Source organism: Megalobrama amblycephala, linkage group LG5 (genome assembly GCF_018812025.1).
Source record: "Megalobrama amblycephala isolate DHTTF-2021 linkage group LG5, ASM1881202v1, whole genome shotgun sequence".
NCBI classification, from domain to species: Eukaryota; Metazoa; Chordata; class Actinopteri; order Cypriniformes; family Xenocyprididae; genus Megalobrama; species Megalobrama amblycephala.
The window spans coordinates 38,930,206-38,954,150 of NC_063048.1; the positions used below are offsets into that span (position 1 = coordinate 38,930,206).

Sequence of the window (23,945 nt, forward strand, 5' to 3'; positions counted from 1 at the left end):
ATTTAACTTTGGAGCATGTTCAACCCAAAACAGACAGTGAACATGAGGAGAGCCACGCTGTTGAAACTCTACACGATAAAAGTAGTCTTTTATCTTTCCAATAGGTTGAGCAGGTGACATAATGACATCTTTCAAAAAACAATGCCACCTATAATCAAACATCCTTGCTGCAGTAACTGGATTTCGCCTAATCAGTCCACATTTCTCAGACCAGTCAAGCTCATCAAAACTGAATTTTTTCCCTTCTTGCTTCAGGATGGTGTTGATCATTTCAGGCCATCGGAGATCTGCAGAGCTAAAGGATGCAAAGAAAGTCGGAATACCTAGTTGTCTTATGAGTGCAAAAAGGTCCTTTTGAGAGGTTTGCCAATAGGGGGGTGTTCCACGGACTAGTCTCAAAAACTTGTATCCTTCATCATAATTCAACATTTTAGCTAATGACTCTGGGTTTGTGAGCATGTCGGATGTTACTTCTTTTAACATCCTCTTGTCTGACCCTTTTCGCAAAGCAATGGAAACATTAGATACAATTTGATCCAACTCCGACATATATTGTGCATAGAAAATGAAGTCTGTGCTCCTTGCAAAACGTCCATCTGCGTTGAGGATCCGTGCATTAAGATATCGTGACAATGTGATTTTTTTCCTCCCTCTCATCATGGAATGTTGGACCACCAGTTGGAAAGAGAACAGGGAAACATTTTGCTTCGTTGCTTTTATCAGATAGTAATTTAACTGGACTGTTACCTTCAGCTGGTGCCACATTTAACACATCTTCAAAATGCTGATCAATTATTTCTGAACCAAGATCCACAGGTTGTAAACATGTGTCTGACAAAAGACCACTTTGCTCTTTGATGTAAGTCAAGTCTTCCTCTTGCTGTTCTTCAGGATCATTTTCCTCTTCACTCTTTTCAAATACATCTTGTTCCTCCATTTCATCAGGAACATTCTCTTCCAGTTCATTCAAAGAGTTGATCCACTGTTCATTAATCACCACATCTTTGTACCACTTATTGCTTCTGATCAAACATTTCAGAGCATTTCTAACACGATCAGTGTGTACATACTTGTACTCATAATGCCCTTTGTAGGTTAACTTGCGCTTCAGTTTGATCCTGATCATCTTGTCATCACATTCATTCCGTGGAAGAATATTAGACACATCTGCTGTATTTACAGGAACACACACTACAGGTCCGTGGCAGCCATTTTGTTTTCCACGGGGAAGACAGAGCAACTTCAAAAAAGGAATGTTGCGTGCAACAAGATGTTGTTCCAAGGAGTTAAGACACTTCAGTTGATTTGGAATGTCCACCAAATGCATATTGTTGGCAATACTCTCTTCAGGCAGTTTTCCACAAAGGATTTTTCGATGACACGTTGGACAGATCCACAATTTGCACCCTGGAGAATAATCAGAAGAATTAGCACATTTTTCATCACCACAAACATGCACATATCTATTTGTGATGCATTTTCTTGCCAAAGCAGCAATTTGTTCCCCTCGGTCTTCATAGCAACCCATTCTGCACTCTCTAACCTGCTTTCTGAAAAGTAAACGGTGACAGACACAGCACACAAACTCTGGACCTCTACTAACTTCTTGATGAAAATAAGCAATAGCAACATCAATAGCTTTCTGTTCTTCCTTTTTAGCATACATTTCACAGCCTCTCTTTATTGTACTGAAACGAAAGTTCTCATTTTTATGGTATTTCATAATAGAATACTCACACACTCGTGCTTTGAAGGCCGGGTTTCGAAGATATTTCTCCTTGGAATACTCACGTATTCTTGCTTTGAAGGCCGGGTTTCGAAGATATTTCTTCTTGGAATACTCACGTACTCTTGTTTGAAAGACCACATTACTCTTGTACTTGACCTGGGAATAGTGGGAAACCGGTTTCTGAAACTGAACATTGCTTGCATAATAATCTTTTGAATATTTACGTCTTTTCTCCCTGAATTCAGTCTCATTACAGTATTTTGATTTCAAGTGCTTCAATTTTTTCTGTCTGTACTCACTGTCGTTGCAGTATCTTTCTCGATCACTCTTGGTTGTGGAACATTCTGATGCATCGCTTACCTTCCTTTTACGTAGACATGGCATTCTGACCTCATTGGAAGTGGCATTCCCACATATTCCTGCACAAATGTCTCGATCTCTGTGCTTAACATGTCACAACTTCATAATGATTACCGTTGCAGTGTGTCAAATAGATTACATTATTCATAATTACCTCTCTAGTAGGTTTATGTGCATTCCATCGGTCATCGTTAAAAGTCATTATGGTCGTATTAAACAGATTAGAAGCAGCAAAGATATCAATTTCAGTTGCCCATGACCCAGAATAATAGATTCTAGACTGTGTCAAGTAATTCTCTACTGAAGTATACTCACTTCTCACATACCTCTCAAACAGTGATGCATTCATTTTCAGGTGTTTGACCACTGCACGGCGAATCTTCAAATGCCTGTCCTCATTTCCACATATTGCATATGCCAACGATCTGAAAAAGCAGTTACCATCTGGTTTGATACTCTTTGTCTGACATGGACCTGCAATGGGACCAAAGTTTGTTATGACATCACGGTCACTGTTACTGTCATTTGTCAGAAGCACAAGTTCACATAAAGCTTGCTGATCTCTATGGGTTAAAGGAGAAAAATGTACTTCTGGAATTGTAATGTATTATCTGTAATAATTATGTCATCTGCAACATTTTCAACAAGACATTGTGACCTGTTTCTCTGGAAGTTCATCCTGCTTTCTTCTCCCCCTTTTTCCTTTACTTGGCAAAACGTTACACACTGGCTGCGGCATTGGAAGGTTAGTGCTTGCATTCACAGCTTCAGATACTTCAAATTCAGATGACCTTACCTCAGTCTTCACAGATTTGCATACCTTGTGTGTGCCTTTTAAGACTTCACTGTAAAGCACTTTACTGGAAAAGCATGGAAAACTGCTGCGGTCTTGCCTGCAGAGAGTGAGAAACTTCAGCATCTGCATGAACCAAAACTCCAGTTATCTCAAATCGTGGTCCACTTACCCCAAATGACTGTGCAATCTCATTAATGTAGTTGTACAAAGATTCAATGGTGCTGTGATAAGCAACACAACTTGTCTCGATTTTGTTAGCATGAGAATCAACAAAGGCATACCATGAGCCCTCTTTAATAACTGCACATGTGTTGGCACAAATGGTTAAAAGGAAAGCATCGGCACTCAGTAGAGCTTGCTGAAGAGCTACATCAAGTGGCATGGCCACATTGATTAAGGTTACATCATAATCATCAACATTAACAAATCCAGTGAGAGACTCTGCATACTCTATGGAAAATACAGTATTACCCAGCACATGTCTCCTCGGTAATTCATGGACTGCAATGTAATTCCTACCCCTGACTTGTCTGTCATTTATGTTACCCCAGTTTCGTAAAGATTCATAAAGGCGTGTTCCTGCCACCAAGACACTGTCAAGATCTTGTGCCGTCCAGGTCAGCACGTTCTTCATCTTGCTTCTCAAAACCGCTGTCAGACTGATGGCTCCACACTGCCTGCCACGTGAATTTCCAAAGCGGGCATCACCTTGATGAAAGGAACCTCTTAGCACTGATCTCTGTGGAAATTCAGAACATGCAGTTGAAACATTCAAAGCATTGTCATCAAGTTTCATAGAAATTAGGTTTTTTGGTTTTTGTCTTGTTTGTTTCAGGTTTGTTTAATTTGTTTCATTTGTATCATTTGTATCATTTGTATCATTTGCGCCAGTGGTATCACTTGTGTAACAGGTCTGATAGTTTTTCAAAAGAGGTAATGGTTCTGTACCCCTTTCCAGAAGGAACATTGTCCCCTGGGCCATTTGTTTAAGGGGAAGAGGTGGAACCCCTGCCATTTTTTCAAGAGGAAGCGGCCGAACCTCTGCCAAAAGAACCTGCATATCCTCCCCCACAGGAAGCGTTGTCCCCTGGATTTGAGGGTGCGATGTTCTTTGGTAAAGGGGAAGCAATGTCCCCTCAGTAAAGGGAAACGATGTCCCCTGGTGGTCAAAGGGAAACGATGTCCCCTGGTTGTTAAAGGGGAACGATGTCCCCTGTGCCTTTTTATTCAGAGGAGGCGACCGAACCTCGGCCAATTTATTAATAGGAAGTGGCCGAACCTCTGCTTGACTTTTTTTAAGAGGAAGCGGTGCAGCCTCTGCCATTTTTTTAAGAGGAAGCGGCGGAACCTCTGCATTTGCACAACGTTGTGCATAGAGCTTCTTGGCGATCCGGGACCTTTTCTTGGGCCGTGGCATCTGTAAACACATACAAGATGATTATGTATGCTTAAATGATTCAAGTTCATAGTTTTGTAAAACACCCAGCAATACTCCACTTCACTACACTGCAAAAATGATTTTCTTGCTTCATGTATCAAAATTAAATGTATGCCCAAAAAAAAAAAAAAATCTGCCAGTGGTGTAAAAAAAAATCTTGTGTTACTATTGAATTAAATGTAACTTTCTTTACCCACTGGCAGATATACAATAACTTAAGTCATGTTGCATCTCAAGTAAATGTATCTTCATTAAATAATGTTTAGATATTTTTACTAGGAAAAAAAAAAAAAAAAAAGTTCTCACTTTTCTGCCATGATATTGAACATGTATTTCAGTAAAACAAATTATTAATGGTGGTAGCATAAAAATTAATTTACATGATGCATGACAAAGTAACCACATTTCTCAAAAAGTACACCATCATTCTAACATTTAAACTTAAATCAACCTTTTTTTATAAGCAGCATGTCCAGCCTTAAAGTATTATCATTAATAACTTCAACCTGCCAACCTACTTAACATATTTAACTAAAAAAAAAAAATAATAATAATAAAATTACCTCAAGTCGCAGTTCTGAATTCAACACCATGTATAAAATATAAAGAACAGTGTGAAAACAATGACAAAACATTCAATTGTAAAAGTATAGTTAACATGACAATGAGAATAAACCATGTTTTACCACTGAAAATATCTGAAATGCTATCAATTACATTATTAAACACATGAGGCTTAAAAACACTTTATACATCTTGTATGTATTAAATATTGTACAAAAAGATAAAGAATTAGTTGTGTTAGACATGTGCAGTGCTCCTGCAACAACATTTAAAAAAATAGCTCACCCAAAATGAAAATTGTCACATACTCATTAAATTATTGTATAAACTAAATTTAACATTCCTTAAAACATTTGTTTCCAAAACATACTTTAAAGACACTTGAAATGACATACTATTAACATTTTACAAATTTAAATAAAAATGACAACAAACCCAATTATGACAAACACTTAAATAACAGTAAAACAAAGCACATGGCTAATCTTCATGAAAGCAGCCATTTTGTCCACATCCATTTAAGAGCACAAAATTAAAATATCTAAAACACTGTCAGTAACATAATTACTTCAAGTTTGACAGATAAGCACATGTTTCAATAGTATATTTAACCTCTCAGACAAGAGTTTTATGCTTAAATTATGACCAGTTCCACAAAAACACTCACCTGCTGTAGGAACACAGAAAAACAACTACATCCAGTTTCACTGCCTTATATAGACTAATTACTAGATGTTAATAAAAATCAGGTGAGAGCTAATTAGCCTTTGTGTTTGTTTTGAAAGTCACCTCTGTATGATGATGAACGCAATGTCCTCTGTAGCTCACTATGATAAGTCATAAGCCTTGAACCTATCAGGTTGTAGGTTCTAACCCCATCTGACTTTATAAAATTGTGTCAAGCTGCATTCCATTTGGATTTATAACCCCAATAATCAATCTTCTAATCTTTCTTCGTCTAGGATTAGAAATATGTTTTTTTTTTTTTTCATTTCTGTGTTCGTTCACATTTGAACTTCTATTCATTTTAAGTTGATTCTCATTTGAACCATCAGTATGATCACATCTACCCAGTAGTGCAGAGCATTGAGCAGTAGACATATGGAACAGAGATTGTAGGTTTGAGTCCTGTGTGGGGGAACTTTAAAATTGTGTGTGACGTTTTGTCATTTCAATTCCTTTATTTTCCAGGTAAACGTTGTACTAATCCTTATTTCTCTTGGATTAGACATAAATGTATTTTTGTTCATTTTGTGTTCATTCTTATGTGAACTGCTCATTTGGAGTTTATTCTCACCTGTACTGTAGCTTTGCATGGTAATTTGTTGAACATGCTAATTTCTCACACTGAAACCTCTACTCAGCAGACTGATGGACATGCATGGCTGATTAGCTCAATGTGTTACCCCATGGATCCCGAATGCTCTGCATCGTGGGTTCAAAACTCAGTGTGACACATGCCCAAACTGCATGAAGTACTGTGGCAGGAAAAGATGCAGAACTTGTGTCTGTTCTAGGCTTTGTGCCTAAAACTGGTCTAATCTGAAGCTAACGCATGCAATTCATTTATGTCCAAATTCGTAGTTATTCTTCTTCCCCCTGTATGGTACTCAATGAACCATAAGAAGGAAAATTATCAAATTTGGCAGGCTTGTAGTGATAGTAATTAAAAGTAATTTGACCAACTTTGGAGTATCTAGGACTAAGTCTATAGCACTACCACCTGTTCAAATATTCACTTTTGTAAAGGTTATAACTTTGGAACCCTTTGTTCTAGAAAAATGAATCTTATTACAACTGATTCCTCTCTTCATACTGATCACATTCAACATCTTACATAAAGACTCCACCAAGTACAGTAGTGGCCATTTTGAAAAGTACAGTATTCCATTTTTTCGCTACTCTTCCTTCAAATTTTGTCCAATTTTGTCCAAAAATGGCTCAGGTGATCTTTGGTATATAATATCTTTTGATATTCGCTATTGTTTCCGAAATATTTGTCTCTGAATGCATTGCTGCTTGCAGCTATATTTATTAGGGGCCAAGCACCGAAGGTGCTATAGCCCCTATTGTATCTGTTAGTTTTATTAGGGGCCAAGCCCCGAAGGGGCTGTAGCCCCTATTGTAATTGTACGTTTTCTTATTATTATTATTATTATTCTTCCTCCCGAATGGGAGTCTATGGCAGCCCTATCAACGGAACATGAGAAAATGATGAAATTTTGCTCTTCCTGCTCCGTATTGCGCTACTGCCCCTTCTGGGGCTTGGCCCCGAATTGCTAATTGCTTAGCATGCTAACCAGTTGTCATTCTCTTTAATGTGGCTCTTCAGCTATCAAGTTAACCATGAGCTTCATTAGCATTAAGTTAGCTTAGCATGCTAATATGGTTAGCATGCTAAGTAATGCTTTTTTGTAAATTCTTTCTTACACTAAAAGTTCTCTTCCACAGGCTGTTGAATGTGCATCCTCAAGTAGCTCAATGTGTAAAGCCAGTTACCTGAAGAGCTCTGCACCCCAAGATAGTGGATTCGAATCCCAGGTGGAGCGGTTTTATGAAATAGTGTGTTTTGATTCCTTTACTGCCTCTTGGATTAGAAATAAATGCTTTTTGTTTCATGCTGTGTTCATTTTCATCTAAGCTTATATACATTCTGAGTTCATTATCGCCCGTAATTCTGAACCAGCTGTTTCATGTTTGTTCATTTTCTGCTGTTTTTCCTCTTCCTGCTCTGTATTGCGCTACAGCATGATGAGCTGCAGAATGATCTAAAGTAGTTATTAAATATAACATTCAGTGCAGTTTTATAAAAATTCTTCATTTTGAGTTCATTTTCACATGAACTAATGAACTTCGGCAGGTGTGCCACCATTCACCTGCACAGTGGTGCAATGAGATGAGAAATAGACATTGGACCCGGAGGTTGTGGATTCGAATCCCGTGTGGGGTGCCTTTATACAATTGTGTGTAATGAGTCATTTTGATACCTTTTTTATCCAAATAAGCATTGTACTAATCTTTATTCCTCTTGAATGAGATACAAGTGTTTTTAGTTCATTCCCTGTTCATTCTCTGAACTTCTATTGATTTTCATTTCATTTCCACCTGTCCTTCTGAACCAGCTGTTTTGCATGTACATTCAATTTCAGCTGTTTTTGCTCTTCCTGCTCCGTATTGCGCTACTGCCCCTTCGGGGCTTGGCCCCTATTGTAATTGTACGTTTTCTTATTAGGGGCCAAGCCCCGAAGGGGCTGTAGCCCCTATTGTAATTGTACGTTTTCCCTTTTATTATTATTCTTCCGAATGGGAGTCTATGGCAGCCCTATCAACGGAACATGAGAAAATGATGAAATTTGGCACACTTGTAGTGATGGTCATGTCTAGAAATCTGACCAATTTTGGAGTCTCTAGGACCAACTCTATAGCGCCACCACCAGTTCAAAAATTCAACATTCTAAAGGTTATAACATTTGAACCATTTCCTCTAGAAAAATGTAATTTAGTACATCTGATTTGACTCTTCATGCTGATGCTATTCAACATATTACATTAAGTCTCCGCCCATTACAGTAGCAGCCATTTTGAAAAGTACAGTAATCCGTTTTTTCGCTACTCCTCCTCCAAATTTTGTCCAATTTTGTCCAAACTTTGATCAGATGATCTTTGATCTGAGCTGCTCAGAAATGACTGAACAGATTTTTTGTATTCATATTTGTTCAAAAGTTATGTTGTCATGAAGTTCACGAAGTCGACCTGAAATTGCTATAGAGGCTGTATCTCAGCCAAAATTTGAGCAATCGAAACAAAAATTGGTACACTTGATCAGTACCATGATCTGAGGTTCCATGCCAAATTTGGGAACAGCGCCACCTACAGTTCATGAGATCTGAAAAATGGGGCCATGCCGAATCCGAGGATATAGATTTTGTCAACATTAGATGATACGCATGTCCGCCATTTTGAATTTTGTCATAAATTGCAATATCTTTTAAACAATTTGACATATCTTCACAAAAATTGGTACGTATGACCTTTAGAAGGTCCTGAAGGTACCTGAGAAGATTCAACACAGCGCCACCTACTGTTCCACAGATATAATGTTTTTTGCAAAAACGCTTATAACTTTTGAAAACATTTTCCAAAATGTGTATGCTTTATGCCATTTTATTCCCTGGCTAACGCCAATTCCAACGATGTGTCATTTGTCATTTTCCTTAAATGTCCCTGTCCGCCATATTGAAATGAATGAAAAACAGTTTTTTTGCTACTCCTCCCACAAATTTTGTCCAATTTTGTCCAAAATCAGCTCAGATGATCTTTGGACCGAGCCGCATAGAAATGACTGGACAGATTTTTGATATTCGCTACCATTCCCGAGATATTCGTCTCTGAATATGACCTTGCTTGTGTTTGTTGTCTTATGCTAATTAGCTTAGCATGCTAAATGCTTATTTTGTACAAATTGCTTCTGTTCCTGATATGGAATGTTTCTGTGAATGATCTAAACTAAAATGTATAAATATAACATATGGTGCATTTTTATAAAAATTCTTGATTGTGAGTTCATTCTCATGAACTACTAAACTTCGACAGCTGTGTGACACTGCCTGCCCAGTGGTGCAAAGAGTTGAGTGACAGACACATAACGTAGAGACTGTGGGTTCGAGTCCCGTGTGGGTCAACTTTATGAAATGCTCTGTTTGATTTGCTGCTCTGCTTGAAATGTTGCTCTGTTTGTGGTGCCTTCGGTTCTTAGCCCCGCATTGCTGCTGGTTTTTTGCTACTCCTCCCACAAATTTTGTCCAATTTTGTCCAAAATCAGCTCAGATGATCTTTGGACTGAGCCGCACAGAAATGACTGAACAGATTTTTGACATTCCCTACCATTCTCGAGATATTCGTCTCTGAATATGACCTTGCTTGTGTTTGTTGTGTTATGCTACTTAACTTAGCATGCTAAATGCTTATTTTGTACAAATTGCTTCTGTTCCTGATATGGAATGTTTCTGTGAATGATCTAAACTAAAATTTATAAATATAACATATGGTGCAGTTTTATAAAAATTCTTCATTGTGAGTTCATTCTCATGAACTACTGAACTCCAACAGCTGTGTAACACTGTCTGCCCAGTGGCGCAACGAGTTGAGTGACAGACACATGACGTAGAGACTGTGGGTTCGAGTCCCGTGTGGGGTAACTTTATGAAATGCTCTGTTTGATGTGCTGCTCTGCTTGAAATGTTGCACAGAAATGACTGAGCAGATTTTTTTTATTCATCTTTGTTCAAAAGTTATGATGTCACGAAGTTAATGAGGTTTACCCAAAATTGCTATAGAGGCTGTATCTCAGCCAAACTTTGAGCGATCAAAACAAAAATTCGTACACTTGATCAAGACCATGATCTGAGGTTCCTTGCCGAATTTGGGAACAGCGCCACCTACAGGTCATGAGATCTGTAAAATGGATATTTTGGCCAATAACTTTTGAACACTTTATTAGAAAATCAAGATCTTGGTGTCTATGGATTCCTTGGGCCATGCCGAATCCGGGGATATTGAATTTGTCAACATCGGATGAAAAGCATGTCCGCCATTTTGAATTTTGTCATAAATTTCAATATCTTTTAAACTATTTGACATATCTTCACAAAAATTAGTATGTATGACCTTTAGTAGGTCCCGAAGGTACCTGAGAAGTTTCAACTCAGCGCCACCTACTGTTCCACAGATATAATGTTTTTTGCAAAAATGCTTATAACTTTTGAAAACACTTTCCAAAACGTGTATACTTTATGTCATTTTATTCCCTGGCTAATGCCAATTCCAACGATGTGTCATTTGTCATTTTCCTTAAATGTACCTGTCTGCCATATTGAAATAAATGAAAAACAGTTTTTTCGCTACTCCTCCCACAAATTTTGTCCTATTTTGTCCACAATCAGCTCAGAAGATCTTTGGACCGAGCCGCATAGAAATGACTGAACGGATTTTTGATATTCGCTACCGTTCCCGAGATATTTGTCTCTGAATGTGACCTTCCTTGTGATTGTTATCTTATGCTAGTTAGCTTAGCATGCTAATTGCTTAGCATGCTAACCAGTTGTCATTCTTTTTAATGTGGCTCTTCAGCTATCAAGTTAACCATGAGCTTCATTAGCATTAAGTTAGCTTGGCATGCTAATATGGTTAGCATGCTAAGAAATGCTTTTTTTGCAAATTCTTTGTTACACTAAAAGTTCTCTTCCACAACATGTTGAACATGTGTCATAATGTAGCTCAATGTGTAAAGCCAGGTACCTGACGAGCCCTGTACCTAAAGATAGTGGGTTCGAATCTCGGGTGGAGTGGTTTTATGAAATTGTGTGTTTTGATTCCTTTATTGCCTCTAGATTAGAAATAAATGCTTTTTGTTTCATGCTGTGTTCATTTTCATCTAAGCTTCTGTACTTTCTGAGTTCATTCTCGCCCATAATTCTGAACCAGGTGTTTCATGTTTGTTCATTTTCTGCTGTTTTTCTTCTTCCTGCTCTGTATTGCGCTACAGCATGATGAGCTGCAGAATGATCTAAAGTAAAGTTATTAAATATAACATTCAGTGCAGTTTCATAAAAATTCTTCTTTTTGAGTCCATTTTCACATAAACTAGTGAACTTCGGCAGTTGTGTCAACAGTCACCTGCACAGTGGTGCAATGACATGCGCAATGGACACTGGACCTGGAGGTTGTGGGTTCGAATCCCGTGTTGGGTGGTCATTATGCAATTGTGTGTAATGAGTCATTTTGATTCCTTTTTTATCCAAATAAGCATTGTACTAATCTTTATTCCTCTTGAATTAGATACAAGTGTTTTTAGTTCATTCTGTGTTCATTCTCATCTGAACTTCTATTGATTTTCATTTCATTTCCACCTGTCCTTCTGAACCAGCTGTTTTGCATGTACATTCAATTTCTGCTGTTTTTGCTCTACCTGCTCCGTATTGCGCTACTGCCCCTTCTGGGGCTTGGCCCCGAATTGCTGCTTGCAGCTATATTTAGGGGCCAAGCCCCAAAGGGGCTGTAGCCCCTATTGTAATTGTACGTTTTCCCTTTTATTATTATTATTCTTCCTCCCGAATGGGAGTCTATGGCAGCCCTATCAACGGAACATGAGAAAATGATGAAATTTGGCACACTTGTAGTGATGGTCATGTCTAGAAATCTGACCAATTTTGGAGTCTCTAGGACCAACTCTATAGCGCCACCACCAGTTCAAAAATTCAACATTCTAAAGTTTATAACTTTTGAACCATTTGCTCTAGAAAAATACAATTTAGTACATCTGATTCGTCTCTTCATGCTGATTCTATTCAAATTCTTACATTAAGTCTCCGCCCATTACAGTAGCGGCCATTTTGAAAAGTACAGTATTCCGTTTTTTCGCTACTCCTCCTTCAAAATTTGTCCAATTTTGTCCAAACTTTGATCAGGTGATCTTTGGTCTGAGCCGCACAGAAATGACTGAACAGATTTTTTTTTATTCATCTTTGTTCAAAAGTTATGATGTCACGAAGTTAACGAGGTTGACCCAAAATTGCTATAGAGGCTGTATCTCGGCCAAACTTTGAGCAATCAAAACTAAAATTGGTACACTTGATCAAGACCATGATCTGAGGTTCCATGCCAAATTTGGGAACAGCGCCACCTACAGGTCATGAGATCTGAAAAATGGATATTTTGGCCAATAACTTTTGAACACTTTGTTAGAAAATCAAGATCTTGGTGTCTATGGATTCCTTGGGCCATGCCAAATACGAGGATATCAATTTTGTCAACATCGGATGAACCACGTGTCCGCCATTTTGAATTTTGTCATAAACTGCAATATCTTTTAAACTATTTGACATATCTTTACAAAAATTGGTATGTATGACCTTTAGAAGGTCCTGAAGGTACCTGAGAAGTTTCAACACAGCGCCACCTACTGTTCCACAGATATAATGTTTTTTGCAAAAACACTTATAACTTTTGAAAACATTTTCCAAAATGTGTATGCTTTATGTCATTTTATTCCCAGGCTAATGCCAATTCCAACGATGTGTCATTTATCATTTTCCTTAAATGTACCTGTCCGCCATATTGAAATAAATGAAAAAACGTTTTTTCGCTACTCCTCCCACAAATGTTGTCCAATTTTGTCCAATATCAGCTCAGATGATCGTTGGACCGAGCCACATAGAAATGACTGAACAGATTTTTGATATTCGCTACTGTTCCCGAGATATTCGTCTCTGAATGTGACCTTGATTGTGTTTGTTGTCTTATGCTAATTGCTTAGCATGCTAACCAGTTGTCATTCTTTTTAATGTGGCTCTTCAGCTATCAAGTTAGCCATGAGCTTCATTAGCATTAAGTTAGCTTAGCATGCTAATATGGTTAGCATGCTAAGTAATGCTTTTTTTGTAAATTCTTTCTGACACTTAAAGTTCTCTCCCACAGCAGGTTGAACATGTGTCATGAAGTAGCTCAATGTGGAAAGCCAGGTACCTGAAGAGCCCTGTACCCAAAGATAGTGGGTTCGAATCCCGCGTGGAGCGGTTTTATGAAATAGTGTGTTTTGATTCCTTTATTGCCTCTTGGATTAGAAATAAATGCTTTTTGTTTCATGCTGTGTTCAGTTTCATCTAAGCTTCTGTACATTCTGAGTTCATTCTCACCCATAACTCTGAACCAGCTGTTTCATGATTGTTCATTTTCTGCTGTTTTTCCTCTTCCTGCTCCATATTGCGCTACAGCATGATGAGCTGCAGAATGATCTAAAGCAAAGTTATCAAATATAACATTCAGTGCAGTTTTATTAAAATTCTTCATTTTGAGTTCATTTTCACATGAACTAATGAACTTTGGCAGGTGTGCCAACATTCACCTGCGCAGTGGTGCAATGAGATGAGAAATGGACACTGGACCCGGAGGTCGAGGGTTCCAATCCCGTGTGGGGGGGTTTATACAATTGTGTGTAATGAGTCATTTTGATTCCTTTTTTATCCAAATAAGCTTTGTACTAATCTTTATTCCTCTTGAATTAGATACAAGTGTTTTTAGTTCATTCTGTGTTCATTCTCATCTGAACTTCTATTGATTTTCATTTCATTTCCACCTGTCCTTCTGAACCAGCTGTTTTGCATGTACATTCAATTTCTGCTGTTTTTGCTCTACCTGGTCCGTATTGCGCTACTGCCCCTTCTGGGGCTTGGCCCCGAATTGCTGCTTGCAGCTATATTTATTATTATTATTATTCCTCCCCAATGGGAGTCTATGGCAGCCCTATCAACGGAACATGAGAAAATGATGAAATTTGGCACACTTGTAGTGATGGTCATGTCTAGAAATCTGACCAATTTTGGAGTCTCTAGGACCAACTCTATAGCGCCACCACCAGTTCAAAAATTCAACATTCTAAAGGTTATAACATTTGAACCATTTGATCTAGAAAAATGTAATTTAGTACATCTGATTTGGCTCTTCATGCTGATGCTATTCAACGTATTACATTAAGTCTCCGCCCATTACAGTAGCAGCCATTTTGAAAAGTACAGTAATCCGTTTTTTCGCTACTCCTCCTCCAAATTTTGTCCAATTTTGTCCAAACTTTGATCAGATGATCTTTGGTCTGAGCTGCACAGAAATGACTGAACAGATTTTTTGTATTCATCTTTGTTCAAAAGTTATGTTGTCATGAAGTTAACGAGGTCGACCCGAAATTGCTATAGAGGCTGTATCTCGGCCAAACTTTGAGCAATCGAAACAAAAATTGGTACGCTTGATCAGGACCATGATCTGAGGTTCCATGCCAAATTTGGGAACAGCGCCACCTACAGTTCATGAGATCTGAAAAATGGCTCTTTTGGCCAATAACTTTTGAAGAGTTTGTCAGAAAATCAAGATCTTGGTGTCTATAGATTCCTTGGGCCATGCCGAATCCGAGGATATAGATTTTGTCAACATCAGATGATACGCATGTCCGCCATTTTGAATTTTGTCATAAATTGCAATATCTTTTAAACAATTTGACATATCTTCACCAAAATTGGTACGTATGACCTTTAGAAGGTCCTGCAGGTACCTAAGAAGTTTCAACACAGCGCCACCTATTGTTCCACAGATGTAAGGATTATTTCAAAAATGCTTATAACTTTTGAAAACACTTTCCAAAATGTGTATGCTTTATGTCATTTTATTCCCTGGCTTATGCCGATTCCGACGATGTGTCATTTGTCATTTTCCTTAAATGTACCTGTCCGCCATATTGAAATAAATGGAAAACAGTTTTTTCGCTACTCCTCCTACAATTTTTGTCCAATTTTGTCCAAAATCAGCTCAGGTGATCTTTGGACCGAGCCGCACAGAAATGACTGAATGGATTTTTGATATTCGCTACCATTCCCAAGATATTCATCTCTGAATGTGACCTTGCTTGTGTTTGTTGTCTTATGCTAGTTAGCTTAGCATGCTAATTGCTTAGCATGCTAACCAGTTGTCATTCTCTTTAATGTGGCTCTTCAGTTATCAAGTTAACCATGAGCTTCATTAGCATTAAGTTAGCTTAGCATGCTAATATGGTTAGCATGCTAAGTAATGCTTTTTTTGTGAATTCTTTGTTAGACTAAAAGGTTTCTTCCACAGTCTGTTGAATGTGCATCCTCAAGTAGCTCAATGTGTAAAGCCAGTTATCTGAAGAGCCCTGTATCCGAAGTTAGTGGGTTCGAATCCCAGGTGGAGCGGTTTTATAAAATAGTGTGTTTTGATTCCTTTACTGCCTCTTGGATTAGAAATAAATGCTTTTTGTTTCATGCTGTGTTCATTTTCATCTAAGCTTATGTACATTCTGAGTTCATTCTTGCCCGTAATTCTGAACCAGCTGTTTCATGTTTGTTCATTTTCTGCTGTTTTTCCTCTTCCTGCTCTGTATTGCACTACAGCATGATGAGCTGCAGAATGATCTAAAGTGCAGCTTTATAAGAATTCTTCATTTTGAGTTCATTTTCACATGAACTAATAAACTTCGGCAGGTGTGGAAACATTCACTTGCACAGTGGTGCAATGAGATGAGAAACGGACCTTGGACCCGGAGGTCGTGGATTCGAATCTCGTGTGGGGTTCCTTTATACAATTGTGTGTAATGAGTCATTTTGATACCTTTTTTATCCAAATAAGGATTGTGCTAATCTTTATTCCTCTTCAATGAGATACAAGTATTTTAGTTCATTCCGTGTTCGTTCTCTGAACTTCTATTGATTTTCATTTCATTTCCACCTGTCCTTCTGAACCAGATGTTTTGCATGTACATTCAATTTCTGCTGTTTTTGCTCTTCCTGCTCCGTATTGCGCTACTGCCCCTACTGGGGCTTGGCCCCGAATTGCTGCTTACAGCTATATTTATTAGGGGCCAAGCCCCAAAGGGGCTGTAGCCCCTATTGTAATTGTACGTTTTCCCTTTTATTATTATTATTCTTCCTCCCGAATGGGAGTCTATGGCAGCCCTATCAACGGAACATGAGAAAATGATGAAATTTGGCACACTTGTAGTGATGGTCATGTCTAGAAATCTGACCAATTTTGGAGTCTCTAGGACCAACTCTATAGCGCCACCACCAGTTCAAAAATTCAACATTCTAAAGTTTATAACTTTTGAACCATTTGCTCTAGAAAAATACAATTTAGTACATCTGATTCGTCTCTTCATGCTGATTCTATTCAAATTCTTACATTAAGTCTCCGCCCATTACAGTAGCGGCCATTTTGAAAAGTACAGTATTCCGTTTTTTCGCTACTCCTCCTTCAAAATTTGTCCAATTTTGTCCAAACTTTGATCAGGTGATCTTTGGTCTGAGCCGCACAGAAATGACTGAACAGATTTTTTTTATTCATCTTTGTTCAAAAGTTATGATGTCACGAAGTTAATGAGGTTGACCCAAAATTGCTATAGAGGCTGTATCTCGGCCAAACTTTGAGCAATCAAAACTAAAATTGGTACACTTGATCAAGACCATGATCTGAGGTCCCATGCCAAATTTGGGAACAGCGCCACCTACAGGTCATGAGATCTGAAAAATGGCTATTTTGGCCAATAACTTTTGAACACTTTATTAGAAAATCAAGATCAGTGTCTATGGATTCCCTGTGCCATGCCGAATCCAAGGATATCGAATTCGTCAACATCGGATGAACCACGTGTCCGCCATTTTGAATTTTGTCATAAATTGCAATAACTTTTAAACAATTTGACATATCTTCACAAGAATTGGTATGTATGACCTTTAGAAGGTCCTGAAGGTACCTGAGAAGATTCAACACAGCGCCACCTACTGTTCCACAGATATAATGTTTTTTGCAAAAACGCTTATAACTTTTGAAAACATTTTCCAAAATGTGTATGCTTTATGTCATTTTATTCCCTGGCTAACGCCAATTCCAACGATGTGTCATTTGTCATTTTCCTTAAATGTCCCTGTCCGCCATATTGAAATAAATGAAAAACAGTTTTTTCGCTACTCCTCCCACAAATTTTGTCCAATTTTGTCCAAAATCAGCTCAGATGATCTTTGGACCGAGCCGCATAGAAATGACTGAACGGATTTTTGATATTCGCTACCATTCCCGAGATATTCGTCTCTGAATGTGACCTTGCTTGTGTTTGTTGTCTTATACTAGTTAGCTTAGCACAGTAATTGCTTAGCATGCTAAACTATTGCTATTCTTTCTAATGTGGTCTTCAGTCAACAGGTTAACCAAAACTTAGTTGGCAATAAATAACTTTGCATACTAATATGGTTAACATGCTATGAAGCTTTTTTTTTTGTGAACTCTTTCTCACACTGAAACCTCTGCTTAGCAGACTGATGAACGTGCATGGCTGATTAGCTCAATGTGTTACGCCACGGATCCCGAATGCTCTGCATCGTGGGTTCGAAACTCAATGTGACACATGCCCAGACCGCATGAGGTACTGTGGCAGGAAAAGATGCAGAACTTGTGTCTGTTCTAGGCATTCTGCCTAAAACTGGTCTAATCTGAAGCTATCACATGCAATTCCTTTATGTCCAAATTCGTAGTTATTCTTCTTCCCCCTGTATGGTAATCAATGAACCATAAGAAGGAAAATTATCAAATTTGGCATGCTTGTAGTGATAGTAATTAAAAGTAATTTGACCAACTTTGGAGTATCTAGGACTAAGTCTATAGCGCCACCACCAGTTCAAATATTCACTTTTGTAAAGGTTATAACTTTTGAACCCTTTGTTCCAGAAAAATGAATGTCAATACAACTGATTCCTCTCTTCATACTGATCACATTCAATATCTTACATTAAGACTCCACCCAGTACAGTAGTGGCCATTTTGAAAAGTACAGTATTCCATTTTTTCACTACTCCTCCTACAAATTTTGTCCAATTTTGGTTATAGGTTATTTTATACAGATTGCTTTTGTTCCAGATATTGAGTATTTCTGAGATTGTTCTAAACTAAAATTAATAAATATAAAATGTGGTGCATTTTTATAAAAAATCTTCATTGTAAGTTCTTTCTCATGAACTACTGAACTTCGACAGCTGTCTGACACTGTCTGCTCAGTGGCGGAAAGAGTTGAGGGACAGACACATGATCCAGAGATTGTGGGTTCGAATCCCATGTGGGGTGACTTTATAAAATTGTTTGTAATGTTGTCATTTCAATTCCTCTATCATCCCAAGAACCTTCTGGTCATTTTGAGCTCATTCTCACCTCTACTTCTGAAACAGCTGTTTTTCATGTATATTCAATTTTTGCTGTTTTTGCCCTTCTTGCTCCGCACTGCACTACAGCTCAGACATTTGAGTGCTTGAAATGCTTGCCGTGTTGCTCTGCTTTAAAAGCTGCTCTTTTTGCTGTGCTGTTCTGCCTGCAGTGTTGCTCAGCATGCTGTGCTGTTCTGTTTGATGTTCTGCTCTGCTTGGTGTGCTGCTCTGTTTGATGTGCTGTTCTGCTTACAGTGCTGCTCTGCTTGAAATGCTGCTCTGCTTGCTGTGTTGCTCTGTTTGCGGTGCCTTCGGTGCTTGGCCCCGCATTGCTGCTTGCAGCTATATTCTTTAAATGTACCTGTCCACCATATTGAAGTATATGAAAAAGAGTTTTTTCACTACTCCTCTCAGAAATTTATTCCAATTTTGTCCAGAATCGGCTCAGATAATCTTTGGACTGAGCCGCACAGAAATGACTAAACGTTTTTTTGATATTCGCTACCGTTTCTGAGATATTTGTCTCTGAATGTGACTTTGCCTCTGTTTGTTGCCTTATGCTAGTTAGCTTTGTATTCTAATTGCTTAGCATGCTAACCTGTTGCCATTCTCTCTAATGTGGCTCTTCAGCTATCAGGTTAACCATAAGCTGCATTAGCAGTAAGTAAGTCTAGCATGCTAATTTGGTTAACATGCTAAGTAATGTTTTTTTGTGTGCTCATTTTCACATTTAAACTTCTCTTCAGCAACCTGAAGAACATGTATCATCAAGTAGCTCAGTGTGTAAAGCCAGATGCCTAATAATCACCTTACCCAAAGATTTTGGGTTCGAGTCCCGTGTAGGGCAACTTTATAAAATTGTCTGTAATGTTGTCATTTTAATTCCTTTTTTATCACAATAAGTATTTTACTAATCTTTCTTCTTCTAATTAGAAATAAATCTATTTTTGTTAATTCTGTGTTCATTTTCATCTCAGCTTCTGGGTACCACCAAGATAAAGGATTTAATATAACAAGCCACATGATGCTCTCATTTGTGTGTAACAAGCCATATGATGCTCTCATTTGTTTGACATTCCACATGCAAACACTCACAGCATCAGGTTGAGGTACATCCTGAGACAAGTCCATTGGCAGGTTGTCTTCCGCTCTTCTAGAGGTGGTTGTGCTTCTTGTTGCTACCAGCTAAAATAGATTAAAGAAGTTTTGAGTGTCTAAAATGTGCTGTAATAACACATTATATAACTTGCAGAAACAAAAACTAAAATTACATTTAATCACATATTGATATATCAATCTTATACACCTTGAATTATTGTTGGTCAATGATACACATACCCTTTGAAGATGAGCTGGAAAGTTGAAAATGTTTGGGACAACACCATCCTTAAGCTGGACATTCTGCCCCGTTCTGTCAAAGTCCTCACTCCTGAAGTGCTCACTGCAGAGCATTGTCCTGTCAGAGGCAACAAAACCGTTCCTTCTTAGGGCAAGTTCCCACTGCCTCCTCATGTTTCCGGTTTTGGGAAACCTTAAAAATATGAGAAATGTACCCAGATATATAAATTATTTTCAACATTTCCAACCATTTTTTCTTTCTTTCAACATTAAGGGTAAGGACAAAAATACACACCTAAATTATCAAATGTTTGGGGTAATTGTATGTATGAATGTGTGTGTGCGCATGTATGCATCATGTATGCATCATGTATGCATATATGTACTTTAGAATAAGACAACCACGCTAAACTAGTTATGAAAAGGTGTCCAAAAGAATCATTCTGCGATTGTGAAAGCAAACTTGTAAAAAGCTTTGGGTCAACAACAATCTTGTAATACTATTATGTCATAGCCCCGCTGTTCCTGTGTAACAGGACCTGTATTGTACATACATCCACTAAGTAACTAGCGATTATCCCAAATATAATCAAAATATTGTCATATCTTATAGGTGAAAGGTGATCCCACGGGCTCTCGTTTTGAGAGTACGGTGATTGGAGCATCCGTAGGCTGCACAAAAGCCTGGAATCTTCTCTTATAAAGCCAGATATGGTATAATTTCCTGTATCATAATGTAAGGTGTTTTTAACAAACCAAACCGATTGGAAATCATGTGCAACTTAAGTTATATTGAAAAGAAACAGCAATTCTGCCTCTCCCACTGATGTAAAATTGCCGGGTAGCAGCTAATCTGTAACTACTAGGTCTCACTCAGAGCTTCTTGTTATTAGCCAGCTAACAACTACAACCACACTCACAGCTTCTTGTTATTAGCCAGCTAATAACTACAACCACATCCACAAAGATTGTAATTTAGACAAACGATTAGTTGTCATAAAATCGTTATTGGTGTCAGTAAAATCTATATAACTGAACCGATATAAAGTTGGTTTGACGTTGGTTGTTGGATATTCTATAGATATTTGGTCACGAAAATTTTCAATAGATTCTTTGTGAATAATTATAAATGTAAAAAAAAAAAGTGCCTTATTTGAAAAGTATTATAACGTAGAACTAAGCACACATCACAGTTTATGAGTTTTAATCCTTTTCAATGTGTAGCAACATATTTTATCTCTAGCAGTGACACGCTAGCGCTTAGGCCAGATAGGGATCATCTATAAAGCACATGTGGAAGGAAAAAACGATCTTATTTTTTTTTCACTTAAAAGCAATTTAGTGAACACACACACAACGCTTACTCACAGAATAAACAAAGCGCTCGCTCGTTATATTAAATATTCTTGTAAAGTAAATATTCTTTGACAGTGATGCCATTGAAATGTACAGAGCTACTGCAAAATGGAAGTTCAAAGACAATTTTATAAAGATGGCGGTGCGCTTGTTTCTCTGGCGCATAAGTATACTGTACACAAAATATGTAATTGGTTATGTTATTAGTGCTAACAATACAATCTTTTCATAATTCCCACATAATTCCCACTAAGCAAAGTTATGTCCAGAAGACGTCTTTTCACAAAAGTTGTACATTGAAAAGATGTCCACTGAGGAGCCAGATTGAACGTTTTTATGACGTCTTCTGAACGTCCAATATAGACATTCGTTGAAACTCTGTACAAGGTTAAAAAATGAGTCATGGATCCATCCATAGACAGTAAAATACATGTTCACAACTGTAGACAACTTCTGTAATTCACACATCTTTGGATTATCAAGTCAAGTCAAGTCAACTTTATTTATATAGCCCTTTTTACAATGCAGATTGTATCAAAGCAGCTTTACAGAGATAACTGGTATATAATTTTGGCTGCACAGCAGCTCTTAAAGAATAGTGTCAATGCAGGCAGATCAAAGCACTGTTGAATATCAAATGTCAAGTCAAATGTCAAGTGTCCCCAACTAAGCAAGCCAAAAGCGACAGCGGCAAGGAACCCAAACTCCAACAGGTGACATCAGGTGGCAAACAAGTGGCAAATAGGTGTTAAAATGGAGAAAAAAACCTTGGGAGAAACCAGGCTTAGTTGGGGGGCCAGTTCTCCTCTGGAGAACAGTGCTTTGTTGCGATTCAGGTTGCTATCATAAGTCCGATAGGATCGCAACATTCAAAGTATTTATTTCAGTTCCATCCAGTTGAGGATCGTATTCATCACGCCGGTATGGACGGCTTGTTGAGGAGCTGTGCCACTGGTTGTCGTGTTGATGAGGCCTTCACAATGGATGATCTAGTTGACTTGATCTCTGCTGATAATTCAGGGCTGCGTTGTGGTCTCACCTGGATATGGCCCGGATTCAGCTGACTACGGTAAGCCTCGGGATAAACAGAGAGACTATAATTAGCGTAGATGCCATTCTTCTTCTGATGTAACGAGTACGTCTGGTGAAGTGTTCCCGGTTCCGGCTGATCTAATTTATGCAGCCTAATAATCCTTTAACGGATTTGAAAGAAACCAGATCTGAACAAAGACTTTCTAGCTCAGCTGGGACTCAAACCAGGAACCTTCTTGTTGTGAGGAGATGGTGTTTCCCACTGAGCCACTTGTGCTGCCCTTAGGAACAGTCATACATACAAACATACATACATACATATATATCATACTATTTTTCATGTTTATATGTAAAATAAAATAAAATTAAAAACATTTACAGGTACAAAACTCTTTTTGGATAGATGCTGAAATGTACAACATTCACAGTAAAATCCTCAGTGAACACTGATCTGTGTTTATATGAGTGGAGAGTGTTACTAGTTGGGATCTTGGTCCTTGTACTTCTTCTGTTAGCTTTTCTTTGGCTGTTATAACTGTGTGTTTGTAAAACACATTTGCTGTGGTAAAAAAAGCCTAGATGAAGTAGGATAAGTTGTTATCAACTCCTTGTTATAGCAAAATCATCAAATGAACATCTAATGGTATGTTTTTAATTTATAAAAATGATTGAACAATTAAAAAAAAAAAACATACTATACAAACATACATACATACATACATATATATCATACTATTTTTCATGTTTATATGTAAAATAAAATAAAATTAAAAACATTTACAGGTACAAAACTCTTTTTGGATAGATGCTGAAATGTACAACATTCACAGTAAAATCCTCAGTGAACACTGATCTGTGTTTATATGAGTCCAATCTACACAATGTCAAAAGAAACACCGAAACAATGTTTTTGAAACAGTTAATGAGATAATTAAAGGGATAGTTTACCCAAAAATGAAAATTTTATCATTTACTCACCCTCAAGTTGATCAAAATCTGTAATTTTCTTTGTTCTGCTGAACACAAAAGAAGATATTTTGAAGAATCTATTAAACTGAACAGTTTTGGGGTACCATTGACTTCCATAGTAGTTTTTTTTTTCCTACTATGGAAGTCAATGGTGCCCCAAAGTGGCCTGGTTACAAACTTTCTTCAAAATATCTTCCTTTGTGTTCAACAGAACAAAGAAATGTATACGATTTTGAACAACTTGAGGGCGAGTAAATGATGATAGAATTTTCATTTTTGGGTGAACTATCCCTTTAAGTGATCAAATAACAGATGATTGAACATTTGCTAAAATCAAGCAGAGGAGGATTAAACAAACAGCATTACCAGCTTCACTTATTACTAACCAGACTGACTTTATTTCTGTCACACGTCTACAGAATTTATTATTGAGAATTAACAGAGGTTTAAATGTTGATGTTTGTTTCATTTGAAGTCACCATCATGGTGGAGAGTGTTACTAGTTGGGATCTTGGTCCTTGTACTTCTTCGGTTAGCTTTTCTTTGGCTGTTATAACTGTGTGTTTGTAAAACACATTTGCTGTGGTAAAAAAAGCCTAGATGAAGTAGGAT

At 37.7% G+C, this 23,945-nt stretch overlaps 1 protein-coding gene across 1 annotated transcript; it reads right to left on the reverse strand.

The window, feature by feature from the left end:
* Positions 1-492: 492 nt before the first annotated feature.
* Positions 493-6,219, reverse strand: LOC125269321. Its single transcript, XM_048192223.1, has one exon. The coding sequence runs from the start codon at positions 2,111-2,113 to the stop codon at positions 617-619; it is 1,497 nt and encodes a 498-aa protein (XP_048048180.1). The 5' UTR covers positions 2,114-6,219; the 3' UTR covers positions 493-616.
* Positions 6,220-23,945: the final 17,726 nt, after the last annotated feature.